The following is a 19,808-nucleotide window of genomic DNA, read 5'->3' as shown; positions in this document are numbered from 1 at the left end:
ATTTACAGTGTATTGTTAGGACAGGTCATACATGTTAGGGAGGAGCAGAGCATGATAGGAATTTGTCATTTGGGCAGGGCGCTGAGCGTTATGCCAGGGCCACACACCGCCATGTGTCAGCGTCATTCCAGCCAATTACTGTTATATTGACCCGCTGCCAAAAGCAACCGCAACTCCAACTCCTACAATCCTGCGGGATTCTGGTCGCAGTTTTTAATCCGCACGGGACCCTCTGCCCTAAACACCAATGAAGGTAGCGCGTGATAGGCTTTTGAGCCAGACAAATGGTTTTGGTGGCTCCACGTGTCGCCCTGCTGCCACATCCCCTACATCATGCACTTGGATCTGCTCCGGAGTCACGTTCTCCATAGGGTTACATTCACACCTGTCGGATTTGTCAATGGCAATTTTGACAATGGAAGTAGTAGAAATACCAGTGGGGTTGACACTCAGATCTCAGGGTTTACTTTCCTGAAAGTGCAAAGCCCCTTTAAGGGCAAAAAAAAAAATTCGGAACTCCGCGGAAAAACACTTTTGGTTTGTGTCGCCATTGTCTGAGACTAGTAACTTTATCGTTTGGGCAATGGATCTGTGTGAGGACTTGTTCCTTTTGTGTGATGCTGAAGCTTTTATTGGTATTTTGGGGAACAGACAACGAATTTAATCCTTTTTGTTGCATTTTTCTTTATGACATTTATTGTGCGAGTTACATATTGAACTTTCAGGGATGCAGCCGTATCAATATATATTTTTTGCTTGTTTTGCTTTTTTTACTTAATTTTTATCTGGACAAGAGCAGGAATGATTTGATTTTCTTTACATCACTAACATTTTTAAAACCTTTTATTTTTACATAACATTTTATTTTTTACTTAAAAGGGGTATTTTCCATCTCCAAGATCCTATCCTGATATGTAGTCGATGTAATAATAATAATAATATTAGCAAATACCTCCAATTAGAAATGTAGTATAGTTCTTCAGATTCGCTATGTCACTTACCTCGTGTGCATTAGCTTAGATATCCATAGTTACGACCACTAAGAGCTGTCTAACTAACAAACTGTTACTATATGAGTGGTCATAACCATGGATACCTAAGCTACTGTAATGCCCTGCACATGAGGTAAGTGACATAGCGAATCAGAAGAACTATACTACATTTCTAATTGGAGGTATTTGCTAATATTATTATTATTACACCTTCTACATATTATAGGATCTTGGCGATGGGATTACCCCTTTAAGCCTGCGATCGGTTGACAGTATATAGGACAAATATATAGTATAAATCACAGTCTCCTATGAAGCCCAGGCTTCACAGAAGTACCAAGAGGTCAGCGACATTGGCCTTTAGCCACCATGCCATCCCATTGGCACCCCACGCTCATGTAGAACTGACGCACTGTGACGTAAATGCAGCTGTCAGTGACAGACGGTGGCATTTCAAGGGGTTAAGCAGCAATAGGAGCTAGCTCTAATTGCTGCTGGTATAAGCAGACGCCGGCTGTGAAATACAGCAGACGCCTGCCCAGTTTTGAGCTTGCCGCACACACCCAAACCTGATCTATGATAGATATCAGCACTATGGAGCATGAAGGGGTTACATCCTAAAGTTATAGCGGGTCTGCCGGCAGAGGTATACATTGGGAGGACCCCAAGATTTACCGCCGGAAGCAACAATTCTGTATATATACATTCCCTACAGGGTTCCTCCCAGAAAGAGACCCGCAACGACAGGGCTGCGCCGCTGCCTAGACAGCCATTATTGGACCTTTTAGGTACCCACTGAAGACCAGTGAGAGCGGAAAGGGGGAGAAGATGTTCCCAGCGGCCATGGTTTGGCTCCGGCCATGGAACATGTTGCATGCATGCTCTTACGCCAACACGGCGCTCCCAGAGGAGGCATGTGACATGACACCATACAGGGGCAGCCAGTCTGTGCAGAGACGCTGAAAAGGGTCAGAGCAAGAGGCTGGAAACACAAACAGTGCGGAGCAGGAAACAACAGCGAGCAAACAGGATCCCGAGCGACGTCTCCACACATTTCTGTTACAGGACGTTTCCCCCTACGGCGCTGATTACTGGTCCAAAAAGTCCAGGGACAGGGTCCAATCTGGGAATATTGTAGCCCAAAGTCCTGACTGATACATCTGACTTATACGGATGGACGAGACCGGATATAATTGTAAGAAACTGGCTAAGAATTAATCACTTATACAGGGCTCCAACCTCCGGAGGTAAACTGACAGCGATCATTTCCAAAACACAAAGTATATTAAAAAGTGGAGGATTGGCTTCCATTATGCTTTGCTTAAAGAGAACCAGTCACCAGGAGCAAAGTGTCCAGTTTTTGCTCCTATTTCCCTCCCGCCGCTCCCCTGAGTATTACAATTTTTTTATTTTTAAATCCGCCATAAGGTTCCAGAGATAGGGGCCTTTTTATGTAGTGCAAATTTTAATGGTCAAAGGGGAGTGGCTTAGAGGGATCCTTGGGGGCGTGTCTTTAGGCAGCTCTGCAGTAGCTTAGGTACCACTACTCATATGGTGACAGTTAGCTGTTAGTGGTAGTAGCCATGGATACCTAAGCTGCTGCAATGCCCTGTACATGGAGTAAGCTAATCAGGAGAACTATACTACATTTCTAATTGGAGGTCTTTGCGAATATTATTATTATTACTACACCTACTACATATTGGGATAGGATCTTGGAGACGGGAATACCCCTTTAATGGTATGTCCTGTATACACCATTTCTTACCTTATTCAGCTTCCCGAGCGATGAGATAAGATCGGCCCATTCAGTGGACGACTCAAAGTTCCTAAGCGCCTTCTCGATGACGGAGGAATAATTCCTGTATCTGTAATCTCCCAGCAGCTCTTGCTCTTCGGGGTCCATTTTTCATCCTTTCTGGAGGACGCCCTACAATACAGATACAAGGTGAGGCCGGTCTCCAACATAACAACCAATCTAAGGTAGCATCCATATATCAGAGCAGCCATTATCATCGCAGGCCAGCCAGCACGAGCATCAATGGTCAGAGACTACTCACGATGCCCGTAAGGGGGTACACAGGTGATCGGCTGTATTGCGCCCACCATAGAATTGAGTGGGGAGAGTCGTAAATGTACTCAGCCTCCTCTTCATTCCTTGAATAGATGAAAAAATGAAGCAACTTTCCAAAAGAAAAAAAAAAAATCTTAATAAAAAATGTCCTTTCGTTTTGTGTCGGCAGCTCCATTCCAGACTATGCATCTCCATGGTAACAGACTACAAACAAACTATGTAGTCAGATCCTGCAGTCAGGATTTTTTTATTTTTTTTTACTTCTGGCTAAAATGATGTTAGAAAGCATGACTACAGGATCAGACTACATAAGGTTCTGTTGTAGTCTGTAACCAAGGAGATGCACAGGCAGCGTAGGAGCTGTATACACAGAACGGTAGGACGTTTTTAATTAAGACCTATAGGAAGGTTGCTTCATTTTTCGTTTTAGATTTATTAGGACACTTGAAAAAAAAAAAAAAAAAAAAAAACTGGACATACCTAATCATTAAAAAAATATAGGGATTTTCTTGTAGATGGACAGACGTTTCAGAAACGACAAGAAATGGCCATCTTTAAGTTTTTCTATAAAGTGTTCCAAAAAAAAAAAAATCACAGTTCAATATAAAAAGAAAAATAACTTTGCAAATTTCTTGCTGGACCGTTTTTTTATTATTTTATATTTCTTTTTTATGTCGCTTTCTCGATTTGTATACAAACACTGATTAAAAAAACGTACATTGGTTTCCCATTGGAATAGAATGTTTCAAGCTCCACCCTTATTTAAGTCATGTGATCAGTCATCTGAGCTCCCACAATGCACTGCTTCGGATATAAATATTGATATGTGACATCATGGCAATAGATACACAGCTGAGCGCTAAGGGCCTACAGGGGCGAGCAACATTTCTTTTGGGTGAATGTTTCCCATAGATGAATATATTTATTTTAAGCAAAGATGAATTGAAATAAAATATTAAAAAAATATATATGTGAAAAGGATTTTTTTAACCTACAATTAATATTGTATTATTTTAACTGTACGATGGATTTTTTTTTTTTCAAACAGGGTGTTTTATATATAAAGGTTTGTTTTTTTTCCTTCTGCTATTTTTCTCAAGAACCTATCAAATGCTAAAATGGATTCAGACATGTCAATTTGGTCAGCGTTTTCTAGGGTATGTGCACATGGATGTGTTTTTTTTTTTCAGGCGGATTCCGCCGTGAATCCACCTGGAAAAGCGCCCCAAAAAAAAAAAATAGAAAAATAAAGTAAAAAACAGATTCTTGAAAAAAAAAGCCTGTTTAAAGTACAAAAATAAAAAAATATATAAAAAAATATTAAATTTTATTAGGCCAAGATGTTAAAAAAAAAAAGTAAAGGAAGCACAAAAAACAGAAGTATGTATTGAAAAAAATAAATAAAAATGGAGCTTTTAGAATATGTTCACACGGAGTTTTTTTTTTTGTGGCTTCTGCTCTTAAATCACAAAAACTTGACACTGAAGTCAAAAGGCTACGAAAAAAAAGTAGAATAAAAACTACATCAGAGCTTAAAGGGGAGTTCCCATCTCCAAGATCCTATCCCAATATGTCGTAGGTGTAATAATAATATTAGCAAATACCTTCAATTAGAAATGTAGTATAGTTCTTCTGATTCGATATGTCACTTACCCCATGTGCAGGGCATTGCAGTAGCTTAGGCATCTATGGTCACGACCACTAACAACTAACTGTCATTTTATGAGTGGTCGTAACTGTGGATACCTAAGCTATTGTAATGCCCTGTATAAGGGGTAAGTGACATAGCCAATCAGAAGAACTATACTACATTTCTAATTGGAGGTATTTGCTAATATTATTAATATTACACCTACTACGTATCAGGATAGGATGTTGGAGATGGCAATACCCCTTTAAAACCACATAAAAAAAAAAAACAATGTGAGTTTCTCTTGAAAACAAATTGCAGATTTTGATGTGGAAACGCTACGTAATCTTAAAGATTGAAACAAGACAGTTTTTTTCTTTCATTTTGTGGATTTTCCAGATCCAGAAGATCTGGACAGAAAATCTCCTGTTATTTAAAAAAAAAAAAAAAAAAAAAAAAAGCTGTGTCTGTATTATGATTTATACATACAGACCAAGTAACGTCTGGCCACGATTTTTTTTTAATGTTTTTAAGAAGAAAAAAATAGAAAGTTAAAAAAAAAAAATGACAAAAGATAAAAGTATTGCAAAAAAATAAAAAATTGCAAAAAATAAAAATGTTAAAGCCACAAAAATACTGCGGGTGAAACCGCCCTTATTGATTTACTGGATGACTCCTCGCACTACAAGTCCCAGGATGCAGGACGCTGCAGATGACAAGACACAGTCGCTCACGTAGTGATTACATGAGACTAATTCCGGCAGAGCAGAAGGATGTAAAGTCCTAATCCCTAATCTGCACAGATGAAACGGACTTTGACATTTATTACACCGGTAATTACTTACTTTTACTGACACATTCATGTGTAAGAAAACTTCCCAGAAGTGACTTACTAATACGGTGATCGACATAACCACCGTATATTTATTGTGTATATGACACCGGAAGAGTTGTCATAGGGACATAGAAGCATTAGAATACTAATTTCCTGCAGTTAAATATATAATTTTTCACGTTGCTCAAGTATATTAAAAAGCTTCTGTTAACCGGAAGAGTTGTCATAGGGACATGGAGGTATTTTAATAAACGTTTTAAGAGCGGATAGTGCAGCCACTAAATATTCTATACAACTTCTGGAGGTTCCTACAGCTCTTTGCATCAGTTTCACCAGTGACAGGAATGTTTGTCATAGGGACAGCTCACATAGAGCATATATTTCTATTTTTCAAATTCTCCAGGTGCAGCAAAACGGAAGCTCAAACAGAGGAGGGCCGGGGCACAAATATTTACAGACTTCCTATTCAATGACTGCAAATGTTAAAAAAAACACACAGAGCAGCAGAAGCTCAGCTGTGCGCAGCAGGAATGTGGGGGGACATAATGCAGAGAGTTCATGGTAGGGAAACGCCGCAGATCGATAGTACGCGTGACATTCCAGCATGTACAATGCCGCAGTGTCCAACATAATCACAGCTACACCAAGGCACGAAGCCGCCCTCCTGGGCCAGGCCAGGCCGATACTGGGAAAGCTGGGTGATGACCAATCTGATACTGGGAAAGCTGGGTGATGACCAATCTGATACTGGGAAAGCTGGGTGATGACCAATCTGATACTGGGAAAGCAGGGTGATGACCAATCTGATACTGGGAAAGCTGGGTGATGACCAATCTGATACTGGGAAAGCTGGGTGATGACCAATCTGATAGTGCTCACTCAGCTTTCCCAGTATCATCAAGAACCTGTCAAGGGCCGCGTTCACATGTTGCGACTGCAGTGAGTTCTTTTGTGGCAACAGCAAAAAATCCAAAAAAACGCAACACTTAATAAAATCCACATCCACAGATGTAGAGATCACTATAGAGGAGATAATACACAGATGTAGAGATCACTATAGAGGAGATAATACACAGATGTAGAGATCACTATAGAGGAGATAATGCACAGATGTAGAGATCACTATAGAGGAGATAATGCACAGATGTAGAGATCACTATAGAGGAGATAATGCACAGATGTAGAGATCACTATAGAGGAGATAATACACAGATGTAGAGGTCACTATACAGGAGATAATACACAGATGTAGAGATCACTATAGAGGAGATAATGCACAGATGTAGAGATCACTATAGAGGAGATAATACACAGATGTAGAGATCACTATAGAGGAGATAATACACAGATGTAGAGATCACTATAGAGGAGATAATACACAGATGTAGAGGTCGCTATAGAGGAGATAATACACAGATGTAGAGATCACTATACAGGAGATAATACACAGATGTAGAGGTCACTATAGAGGAGATAATACACAGATGTAGAGGTCGCTATAGAGGAGATAATACACAGATGTAGAGATCACTATACAGGAGATAATACACAGATGTAGAGATCACTATAGAGGAGATAATACACAGATGTAGAGGTCGCTATAGAGGAGATAATACACAGATGTAGAGATCACTATACAGGAGATAATACACAGATGTAGAGATCACTATAGAGGAGATAATGCACAGATGTAGAGATCACTATAGAGGAGATAATACACAGATGTAGAGATCACTATAGAGGAGATAATACACAGATGTAGAGATCACTATAGAGGAGATAATACACAGATGTAGAGATCACTATAGAGGAGATAATACACAGATGTAGAGATCACTATAGAGGAGATAATACACAGATGTAGAGATCACTATAGAGGAGATAATACACAGATGTAGAGATCACTATAGAGGAGATAATACACAGATGTAGAGATCACTATAGAGGAGATAATACACAGATGTAGAGATCACTATAGAGGAGATAATACACAGATGTAGAGATCACTATAGAGGAGATAATACACAGATGTAGAGATCACTATAGAGGAGATAATACACAGATGTAGAGATCACTATAGAGGAGATAATACACAGATGTAGAGATCTCTATAGAGGAGATAATACACAGATGTAGAGATCACTATAGAGGAGATAATGCACAGATGTAGAGGTCACTATAGAGGAGATAATGCACAAATGTAGAGGTCACTATAGAGGAGATAATGCACAAATGTAGAGGTCACTATAGAGGAGATAATACACAGATGTAGAGATCACTATAGAGGAGATAATACACAGATGTAGAGATCACTATAGAGGAGATAATGCACAGATGTAGAGATCACTATAGAGGTGATAATACACAGATGTAGAGATCACTATAGAGGTGATAATACACAGATGTAGAGATCACTATAGAGGAGATAATACACAGATGTAGAGATCACTATAGAGGTGATAATACACAGATGTAGAGATCACTATAGAGGAGATAATACACAGATGTAGAGATCACTATAGAGGAGATAATGCAAAGATGTAGAGATCACTATAGAGGAGATAATGCACAGATGTAGAGATCACTATAGAGGAGATAATGCACAGATGTAGAGATCACTATAGAGGAGATAATACACAGATGTAGCGATCACTATAGAGGAGATAATGCACAGATGTAGAGATCACTATAGAGGAGATAATACACAGATGTAGAGATCACTATAGAGGAGAGAATACACAGATGTAGAGATCACTATAGAGGAGACAATACACAGATGTAGAGATCACTATAGAGGAGATAATACACAGATGTAGAGATCACTATAGAGGAGAGAATACACAGATGTAGAGCTCACTTTAGAGGAGATAATGCACAGATGTAGAGATCACTATAGAGGAGATAATACACAGATGTAGAGATCACTATAGAGGAGATAATGCACAGATGTAGAGATCACTATAGAGGAGATAATACACAGATGTAGAGATCACTATAGAGGAGATAATACACAGATGTAGAGATCACTATAGAGGAGATAATACACAGATGTAGAGGTCACTATAGAGGAGATAATACACAGATGTAGAGGTCACTATACAGGAGATAATACACAGATGTAGAGATCACTATAGAGGAGATAATACACAGATGTAGAGATCACTATAGAGGAGATAATACACAGATGTAGAGATCACTATAGAGGAGATAATGCACAGATGTAGAGATCACTATAGAGGAGATAATACACAGATGTAGAGATCACTATAGAGGAGATAATACACAGATGTAGAGATCACTATAGAGGAGATAATACACAGATGTAGAGATCACTATAGAGGAGATAATACACAGATGTAGAGATCACTATAGAGGAGATAATGCACAGATGTAGAGATCACTATAGAGGAGATAATGCACAGATGTAGAGATCACTATAGAGGAGATAATGCACAGATGTAGAGATCACTATAGAGGAGATAATACACAGATGTAGAGATCACTATAGAGGAGATAATGCACAGATGTAGAGATCACTATAGAGGAGATAATGCACAGATGTAGAGATCACTATAGAGGAGATAATGCACAGATGTAGAGATCACTATAGAGGAGATAATGCACAGATGTAGAGATCACTATAGAGGAGATAATGCACAGATGTAGAGATCACTATAGAGGAGATAATGCACAGATGTAGAGATCACTATAGAGGAGATAATGCACAGATGTAGAGATCACTATAGAGGAGATAATACACAGATGTAGAGGTCGCTATAGAGGAGATAATGCACAGATGTAGAGATCACTATAGAGGAGATAATGCACAGATGTAGAGATCACTATAGAGGAGATAATGCACAGATGTAGAGATCACTATAGAGGAGATAATGCACAGATGTAGAGGTCGCTATAGAGGAGATAATGCACAGATGTAGAGATCACTATAGAGGAGATAATACACAGATGTAGAGGTCGCTATAGAGGAGATAATGCACAGATGTAGAGATCACTATAGAGGTGATAATACACAGATGTAGAGATCACTATAGAGGAGATAATGCACAGATGTAGAGGTCGCTATAGAGGAGATAATGCACAGATGTAGAGATCACTATAGAGGAGATAATACACAGATGTAGAGGTCGCTATAGAGGAGATAATGCACAGATGTAGAGATCACTATAGAGGAGATAATGCACAGATGTAGAGATCACTATAGAGGAGATAATACACAGATGTAGAGATCACTATAGAGGAGATAATACACAGATGTAGAGATCACTATAGAGGAGATAATGCACAGATGTAGAGATCACTATAGAGGAGATAATACACATGTAGAGATCACTATAGAGGAGATAATACACAGATGTAGAGGTCACTATAGAGGAGATAATGCACAGATGTAGAGATCACTATAGAGGAGATAATGCACAGATGTAGAGATCACTGTAGAGGAGATAATACACAGATGTAGAGATCACTATAGAGCAGAGATGTCAAACTTAGATACACAGAAGACCAAAATTTAAAACGTGGAAAAACTCAAGGGCCAACCTTGATATTTATTAAAAACTTTTATAGAATTGAGGAAGTTTTTCCTTATCATCAAATATAATGAATAAACTTTTCATATGGAAACAAACTTAAAGGGGGTCGTCCCACGAACAAAGTACATTTTAAATAACAGATCTTAGAATAAAATTAACACAATCACAAAGGGTGCATACTGGGCTAATATAATATGTTATGTAAGAGCAGTAAAACCATATGGCCCAATGGCGTAATATAAATATGTAATAACAAAGGATAAAAAAGCTTTCATTAATAAATAATACAGATAATAAAGTAGGATACCAACAAAAGTGCCCCCTAAACACAGCATGATACCCCCACAGTGAATTCCTCCACACGCATGGTCACACGGTATGATGACCCTACAGTAACCCCCCAGCAAAGTATGGTGACCCATCACAGTATGATGCGCAAATTGTGTTCCTCCATACAGTATAATGGGCCCCGCGTGGTCCTCCATACAGTATAATGGGCCCCGCGTGGTCCTCCATACAGAATCGTGGGCCCCGCGTGGTCCTCCATACAGAATCGTGGGCCCCGCGTGGTCCGCCAGACAGAATCGTGGGCCCCGCGTGGTCCGCCAGACAGAATCGTGGGCCCCGCGTGGTCCGCCAGACAGAATCGTGGGCCCCGCATAGTCCGCCAGACAGAATCGTGGGCCCCGCATAGTCCGCCAGACAGAATCGTGGGCCCCGCATAGTCCGCCAGACAGAATCGTGGGCCCCGCATAGTCCGCCAGACAGAATCGTGGGCCCCGCATAGTCCGCCAGACAGAATCGTGGGCCCCGCATAGTCCGCCAGACAGAATCGTGGGCCCCGCATAGTCCGCCAGACAGAATCGTGGGCCCCGCATAGTCCGCCATACAGAATCGTGGGCCCCGCATAGTCCGCCATACAGAATCGTGGGCCCCGCATAGTCCGCCATACAGAATCGTGGGCCCCGCATAGTCCGCCATACAGAATCGTGGGCCCCACATAGTCCGCCATACAGAATCGTGGGCCCCACATAGTCCGCCATACAGAATCGTGGGCCCCACATAGTCCGCCATACAGAATCGTGGGCCCCACATAGTCCGCCATACAGAATCGTGGGCCCCACATAGTCCGCCATACAGAATCGTGGGCCCCACATAGTCCGCCATACAGAATCGTGGGCCCCACATAGTCCGCCATACAGAATCGTGGGCCCCACATAGTCCGCCATACAGAATCGTGGGCCCCACATAGTCCGCCATACAGAATCGTGGGCCCCACATAGTCCGCCATACAGAATCGTGGGCCCCACATAGTCCGCCATACAGAATCGTGGGCCCCACATAGTCCGCCATACAGAATCGTGGGCCCCACATAGTCCGCCATACAGAATCGTGGGCCCCACATAGTCCGCCATACAGAATCGTGGGCCCCACATAGTCCGCCATACAGAATCGTGGGCCCCACATAGTCCTCCATACAGAATCGTGGGCCCCACATAGTCCTCCATACAGAATCGTGGGCCCCACATAGTCCTCCATACAGAATCGTGGGCCCCACATAGTCCTCCATACAGAATCGTGGGCCCCACATAGTCCTCCATACAGAATCGTGGGCCCCACATAGTCCTCCATACAGAATCGTGGGCCCCACATAGTCCTCCATACAGAATCGTGGGCCCCACATAGTCCTCCATACAGAATCGTGGGCCCCACATAGTCCTCCATACAGAATCGTGGGCCCCACATAGTCCTCCATACAGAATCGTGGGCCCCACATAGTCCTCCATACAGAATCGTGGGCCCCACATAGTCCTCCATACAGAATCGTGGGCCCCACATAGTCCTCCATACAGAATCGTGGGCCCCACATAGTCCTCCATACAGAATCGTGGGCCCCACATAGTCCTCCATACAGAATCGTGGGCCCCACATAGTCCTCCATACAGAATCGTGGGCCCCACATAGTCCTCCATACAGAATCGTGGGCCCCACATAGTCCTCCATACAGAATCGTGGGCCCCACATAGTCCTCCATACAGAATCGTGGGCCCCACATAGTCCTCCATACAGAATCGTGGGCCCCACATAGTCCTCCATACAGAATCGTGGGCCCCACATAGTCCTCCATACAGAATCGTGGGCCCCACATAGTCCTCCATACAGAATCGTGGGCCCCACATAGTCCTCCATACAGAATCGTGGGCCCCACATAGTCCTCCATACAGAATCGTGGGCCCCACATAGTCCTCCATACAGAATCGTGGGCCCCACATAGTCCTCCATACAGAATCGTGGGCCCCACATAGTCCTCCATACAGAATCGTGGGCCCCACATAGTCCTCCATACAGAATCGTGGGCCCCACATAGTCCTCCATACAGAATCGTGGGCCCCACATAGTCCTCCATACAGAATCGTGGGCCCCACATAGTCCTCCATACAGAATCGTGGGCCCCACATAGTCCTCCATACAGAATCGTGGGCCCCACATAGTCCTCCATACAGAATCGTGGGCCCCACATAGTCCTCCATACAGAATCGTGGGCCCCACATAGTCCTCCATACAGAATCGTGGGCCCCACATAGTCCTCCATACAGAATCGTGGGCCCCACATAGTCCTCCATACAGAATCGTGGGCCCCACATAGTCCTCCATACAGAATCGTGGGCCCCACATAGTCCTCCATACAGAATCGTGGGCCCCACATAGTCCTCCATACAGAATCGTGGGCCCCACATAGTCCTCCATACAGAATCGTGGGCCCCACATAGTCCTCCATACAGAATCGTGGGCCCCACATAGTCCTCCATACAGAATCGTGGGCCCCACATAGTCCTCCATACAGAATCGTGGGCCCCACATAGTCCTCCATACAGAATCGTGGGCCCCACATAGTCCTCCATACAGAATCGTGGGCCCCACATAGTCCTCCATACAGAATCGTGGGCCCCACATAGTCCTCCATACAGAATCGTGGGCCCCACATAGTCCTCCATACAGAATCGTGGGCCCCACATAGTCCTCCATACAGAATCGTGGGCCCCACATAGTCCTCCATACAGAATCGTGGGCCCCACATAGTCCTCCATACAGAATCGTGGGCCCCACATAGTCCTCCATACAGAATCGTGGGCCCCACATAGTCCTCCATACAGAATCGTGGGCCCCACATAGTCCTCCATACAGAATCGTGGGCCCCACATAGTCCTCCATACAGAATCGTGGGCCCCACATAGTCCTCCATACAGAATCGTGGGCCCCACATAGTCCTCCATACAGAATCGTGGGCCCCACATAGTCCTCCATACAGAATCGTGGGCCCCACATAGTCCTCCATACAGAATCGTGGGCCCCACATAGTCCTCCATACAGAATCGTGGGCCCCACATAGTCCTCCATACAGAATCGTGGGCCCCACATAGTCCTCCATACAGAATCGTGGGCCCCACATAGTCCTCCATACAGAATCGTGGGCCCCACATAGTCCTCCATACAGAATCGTGGGCCCCACATAGTCCTCCATACAGAATCGTGGGCCCCACATAGTCCTCCATACAGAATCGTGGGCCCCACATAGTCCTCCATACAGAATCGTGGGCCCCACATAGTCCTCCATACAGAATCGTGGGCCCCACATAGTCCTCCATACAGAATCGTGGGCCCCACATAGTCCTCCATACAGAATCGTGGGCCCCACATAGTCCTCCATACAGAATCGTGGGCCCCACATAGTCCTCCATACAGAATCGTGGGCCCCACATAGTCCTCCATACAGAATCGTGGGCCCCACATAGTCCTCCATACAGAATCGTGGGCCCCACATAGTCCTCCATACAGAATCGTGGGCCCCACATAGTCCTCCATACAGAATCGTGGGCCCCACATAGTCCTCCATACAGAATCGTGGGCCCCACATAGTCCTCCATACAGAATCGTGGGCCCCACATAGTCCTCCATACAGAATCGTGGGCCCCACATAGTCCTCCATACAGAATCGTGGGCCCCACATAGTCCTCCATACAGAATCGTGGGCCCCACATAGTCCTCCATACAGAATCGTGGGCCCCACATAGTCCTCCATACAGAATCGTGGGCCCCACATAGTCCTCCATACAGAATCGTGGGCCCCACATAGTCCTCCATACAGAATCGTGGGCCCCACATAGTCCTCCATACAGAATCGTGGGCCCCACATAGTCCTCCATACAGAATCGTGGGCCCCACATAGTCCTCCATACAGAATCGTGGGCCCCACATAGTCCTCCATACAGAATCGTGGGCCCCACATAGTCCTCCATACAGAATCGTGGGCCCCACATAGTCCTCCATACAGAATCGTGGGCCCCACATAGTCCTCCATACAGAATCGTGGGCCCCACATAGTCCTCCATACAGAATCGTGGGCCCCACATAGTCCTCCATACAGAATCGTGGGCCCCACATAGTCCTCCATACAGAATCGTGGGCCCCACATAGTCCTCCATACAGAATCGTGGGCCCCACATAGTCCTCCATACAGAATCGTGGGCCCCACATAGTCCTCCATACAGAATCGTGGGCCCCACATAGTCCTCCATACAGAATCGTGGGCCCCACATAGTCCTCCATACAGAATCGTGGGCCCCACATAGTCCTCCATACAGAATCGTGGGCCCCACATAGTCCTCCATACAGAATCGTGGGCCCCACATAGTCCTCCATACAGAATCGTGGGCCCCACATAGTCCTCCATACAGAATCGTGGGCCCCACATAGTCCTCCATACAGAATCGTGGGCCCCACATAGTCCTCCATACAGAATCGTGGGCCCCACATAGTCCTCCATACAGAATCGTGGGCCCCACATAGTCCTCCATACAGAATCGTGGGCCCCACATAGTCCTCCATACAGAATCGTGGGCCCCACATAGTCCTCCATACAGAATCGTGGGCCCCACATAGTCCTCCATACAGAATCGTGGGCCCCACATAGTCCTCCATACAGAATCGTGGGCCCCACATAGTCCTCCATACAGAATCGTGGGCCCCACATAGTCCTCCATACAGAATCGTGGGCCCCACATAGTCCTCCATACAGAATCGTGGGCCCCACATAGTCCTCCATACAGAATCGTGGGCCCCACATAGTCCTCCATACAGAATCGTGGGCCCCACATAGTCCTCCATACAGAATCGTGGGCCCCACATAGTCCTCCATACAGAATCGTGGGCCCCACATAGTCCTCCATACAGAATCGTGGGCCCCACATAGTCCTCCATACAGAATCGTGGGCCCCACATAGTCCTCCATACAGAATCGTGGGCCCCACATAGTCCTCCATACAGAATCGTGGGCCCCACATAGTCCTCCATACAGAATCGTGGGCCCCACATAGTCCTCCATACAGAATCGTGGGCCCCACATAGTCCTCCATACAGAATCGTGGGCCCCACATAGTCCTCCATACAGAATCGTGGGCCCCACATAGTCCTCCATACAGAATCGTGGGCCCCACATAGTCCTCCATACAGAATCGTGGGCCCCACATAGTCCTCCATACAGAATCGTGGGCCCCACATAGTCCTCCATACAGAATCGTGGGCCCCACATAGTCCTCCATACAGAATCGTGGGCCCCACATAGTCCTCCATACAGAATCGTGGGCCCCACATAGTCCTCCATACAGAATCGTGGGCCCCACATAGTCCTCCATACAGAATCGTGGGCCCCACATAGTCCTCCATACAGAATCGTGGGCCCCACATAGTCCTCCATACAGAATCGTGGGCCCCACATAGTCCTCCATACAGAATCGTGGGCCCCACATAGTCCTCCATACAGAATCGTGGGCCCCACATAGTCCTCCATACAGAGTCGTGGGCCCCACATAGTCCTCCATACAGAATCGTGGGCCCCACATAGTCCTCCATACAGAATCGTGGGCCCCACATAGTCCTCCATACAGAATCGTGGGCCCCACATAGTCCTCCATACAGAATCGTGGGCCCCACATAGTCCTCCATACAGAATCGTGGGCCCCACATAGTCCTCCATACAGAATCGTGGGCCCCACATAGTCCTCCATACAGAATCGTGGGCCCCACATAGTCCTCCATACAGAATCGTGGGCCCCACATAGTCCTCCATACAGAATCGTGGGCCCCACATAGTCCTCCATACAGAATCGTGGGCCCCACATAGTCCTCCATACAGAATCGTGGGCCCCACATAGTCCTCCACAGAATCGTGGGCCCCACATAGTCCTCCATACAGAATCGTGGGCCCCACATAGTCCTCCATACAGAATCGTGGGCCCCACATAGTCCTCCATACAGAATCGTGGGCCCCACATAGTCCTCCATACAGAATCGTGGGCCCCACATAGTCCTCCATACAGAATCGTGGGCCCCACATAGTCCTCCATACAGAATCGTGGGCCCCACATAGTCCTCCATACAGAATCGTGGGCCCCACATAGTCCTCCATACAGAATCGTGGGCCCCACATAGTCCTCCATACAGAATCGTGGGCCCCACATAGTCCTCCATACAGTATAATAGCACCACATAGTCCTCCATACAGTATAATAGCACCACATAGTCCTCCATACAGAATAATGGGCCCACATAGTCCTCCATACAGTATAATAGCACCACATAGTCCTCCATACAGAATAATAGGCCCACATAGTCCTCCATACAGTATAATGGGCCCCACATAGTCCTCCATACAGTATAATGGGCCCCACATAGTCCTCCATACAGCATAATGGGCCCCACATAGTCCTCCATACAGCATAATGGCCCCACATAGTCCTCCATACAGAATAATGGCCCCACATAGTCCTTCATGCAGTATAATGGGCCCCACATAGTCCTCCATGCAGTATAATGGGCCCCACATAGTCCTCCATGCAGTATAATGGCCCCACATAGTCCTCCATGCAGTATAATGGGCCCCACATAGTCCTCCATACAGTATAATGGCCCCACATAGTCCTCCATACAGAATAATGGGCCCACATAGTCCTCCATACAGAATAATGGGCCCACATAGTCCTCCATACAGAATAATGGGCCCACATAGTCCTCCATACAGAATAATGGCCCCACATAGTCCTCCATACAGAATAATAGCACCACATAGTCCTCCATACAGTATAATAGCACCACATAGTCCCCCATACAGAATAATGGGCCCACATAGTCCTCCATACAGAATAATGGCCCCACATAGTCCTCCATACAGTATAATAGCACCACATAGTCCTCCATACAGTATAATAGCACCACATAGTCCCCCATACAGAATAATGGGCCCACATAGTCCTCCATACAGAATAATGGGCCCCACATAGTCCTCCGTACAGTATAATAGCACCACATAGTCCTCCATACAGTATAATGGGCCCCACATAGTCCTCCATACAGAATAATGGCCCCACATAGTCCTCCATACAGTATAATAGCACCACATAGTCCTCCATACAGTATAATAGCACCACATAGTCCCCCATACAGAATAATGGGCCCACATAGTCCTCCATACAGAATAATGGGCCCCACATAGTCCTCCATACAGTATAATAGCACCACATAGTCCCCCATACAGAATAATGGGCCCACATAGTCCTCCATACAGAATAATGGCCCCACATAGTCCTCCATACAGTATAATAGCACCACATAGTCCTCCATACAGTATAATGGCCCCACATAGTCCTCCATACAGAATAATGGGTTAACATAGTCCCCGGCCAAATACAATCACCCTGGGGGCCAGATGTGACATATGTGCTATACAGGGCGATATAGGTGGAGCGGTCACTATAGGCCGCGGCCCCACTATCAGTATTCGGTCAGTATTTTTTCTCAGGAGTGGGAGACAAAACCAGGAGTGGGTGATAAATGCAGAATTGGTGACTTGTTTCTATTATACCTTTTCTCTGATTGTTTCTCACCTGGTTTTGGCTCCAACTCCTGCGAAAAAATACTGACCGAATACTGACCAAATACTGATAGTGGGGCTGTGGCCATAGAGGGTGATGCAGGTGGAGGTCGCTATACAGTCCTGTACTCGGGCTGTACCATGTACCGTGCAGGTGGATGCAGGCAGTGATTGCGGGGGTCGCACACCTGTAATTTCAGTGTCCCCCCCTCACAGTGAGCTCTCCCGGGTCTGTCCCCACCTGTGTCGGTCGCTCCTCCTCCCTCCGGGCATCCAGCTCCTCTCCCGGGCACCAGCCGATGGAGATGCGGGCACTACTGGTGTGACAGACAGTACAGCACTGCCAGCAGGCGGCCCGACCACTCCTGCCAGGGGGGAGCTCCGCACTCCACACCCTGCCCCGTCTCTCTCCGAGCCACACCCCTACACTCTTCAGCTATTGATTTCTTCTCTACAATTTATCTCTAGAACAAATCGACTCCTAATGTCCCACAATACTTAACAAATCACTCATCGGAATAAAATAGGCAGGTCATCCGCATCCCCCCCGCTCAGCACTTGGTACGGTCGCACAGCTCAGCGAGTTCTTCAGGTTCTGCGGCGGGTGGTGACGTCACCCCTCCTCTATTTACCCCTTCGTGTCTGCACGTTATACAACATAAAGATGACACACAGGCTGACTGATCATTTCTGCTGTAGAACTACAAGTCTCAGCTGTAATGGGGAGAGTCCTGAATTACATGAAGGCATGCTATAGAAGAGCCAATCATTGCAGGAAACTCAGTTCATTATCGATTAACCTCTTCACCACCGAGCAATTTTTAATTTTCACGCCTTCGGGGGTTTCTTTTTCTTCCCCTTGTCTTAAGAGCCAGGATTTTTTTCTTATTATATTTATTATTATTATTATTATTATTATTATTATTTATTTTTATTATTATTTATTAATATTAGTTAATAATTTTATTAATAATATTATTGTTTATTATTATTTATTATTTTTATTATTAATAATTGTTTATTATTATTATTATTATTATTTTATTTTTATTTTTTTTTCAGAAGGTTAGGAGAAAGCAATTTAGATTTTTTTTATGATGTATCATTTTATATTTCGATATATCGCATGCGGCGAGGTCAAATATGCCCCCAATTACCAGGTGCCATTTATCATACTGGAGTCCTTGTATATAGCAGAGCGACCTCCGCAGACAGCAAGGCCTGAGTGTATCTGCTGCTTCTCCTATGGCTGTGCCCCTTGTATGTTATCCTGACAGGGGCAGAAACCCAAAAACTGAAGGTGAAATATTAATAGGCAATTTCTGGGGTCATAATATAATCCCATAATCTGGAAGAATTCCTGGAAATCTATATACAATGCTGACACCTGGTGTTCATATATAGAAATTACAAGATCATGTCATATACTGTACATAAAGGGCTTTGATTCTTTATTCCTTCGGCACCTTTTTTTTTGTCTTTTGCTTATTTTTTTCATTTGCACCTTATTCTTCTTTTAATTTTCACCTTTAAAGTCTATTTTATATGTGCTCACTTTTTTTATTTTTTTTTAAATGTTAATTTTGAAGTGCCGGTTATGGGGTTTCCAGATGTTTTCGGCTATGTGGGCGCCACACTCAGTCCCCCGGACCACCAGGTATCACTCTCATGTGCCTTCTATTATGTCGGCCATTGTTTTTTTGTAACCCAGTCATCATTTTTTTTCTTACAAAGATGTTCCATATCACTGTAACCTCTTAAACAGACTATATATATATATAGGGTGGATTCTGTTCT

At 44.8% G+C, this 19,808-nt stretch overlaps 1 protein-coding gene across 3 annotated transcripts in view; it reads right to left on the bottom strand.

The window, feature by feature from the left end:
- Nucleotides 1–18,612, bottom strand: part of DOP1B (DOP1 leucine zipper like protein B) — a 110,117-nt gene extending 91,505 nt beyond the window's left edge. For 2 of the 3 annotated variants that reach the window (XM_073668385.1, XM_073668386.1), the window contains exons 1-2: nucleotides 18,253–18,612; nucleotides 2,761–2,922 (exon numbers count right to left, since the gene is read on the bottom strand). In XM_073668385.1, the coding sequence (XP_073524486.1) occupies nucleotides 2,761–2,898 (138 nt within the window). In that variant the 5' untranslated portion in view covers nucleotides 2,899–2,922; nucleotides 18,253–18,612. Of the gene's footprint in view, nucleotides 1–2,760; nucleotides 2,923–18,252 lie in introns of those variants that run through there. The other variant, XM_073668387.1, reaches the window with a different exon arrangement.
- Between the last annotated feature and the right edge of the window lie 1,196 nt (nucleotides 18,613–19,808).

The sequence above is a fragment of the Phyllobates terribilis genome, unplaced genomic scaffold (genome assembly GCF_046119375.1).
Source record: "Phyllobates terribilis strain yellow unplaced genomic scaffold, ASM4611937v1 Scaffold_2__4_contigs__length_985480577, whole genome shotgun sequence".
NCBI classification, from domain to species: Eukaryota; Metazoa; Chordata; class Amphibia; order Anura; family Dendrobatidae; genus Phyllobates; species Phyllobates terribilis.
This window is presented reverse-complemented; position numbering and strand designations above follow the sequence as displayed.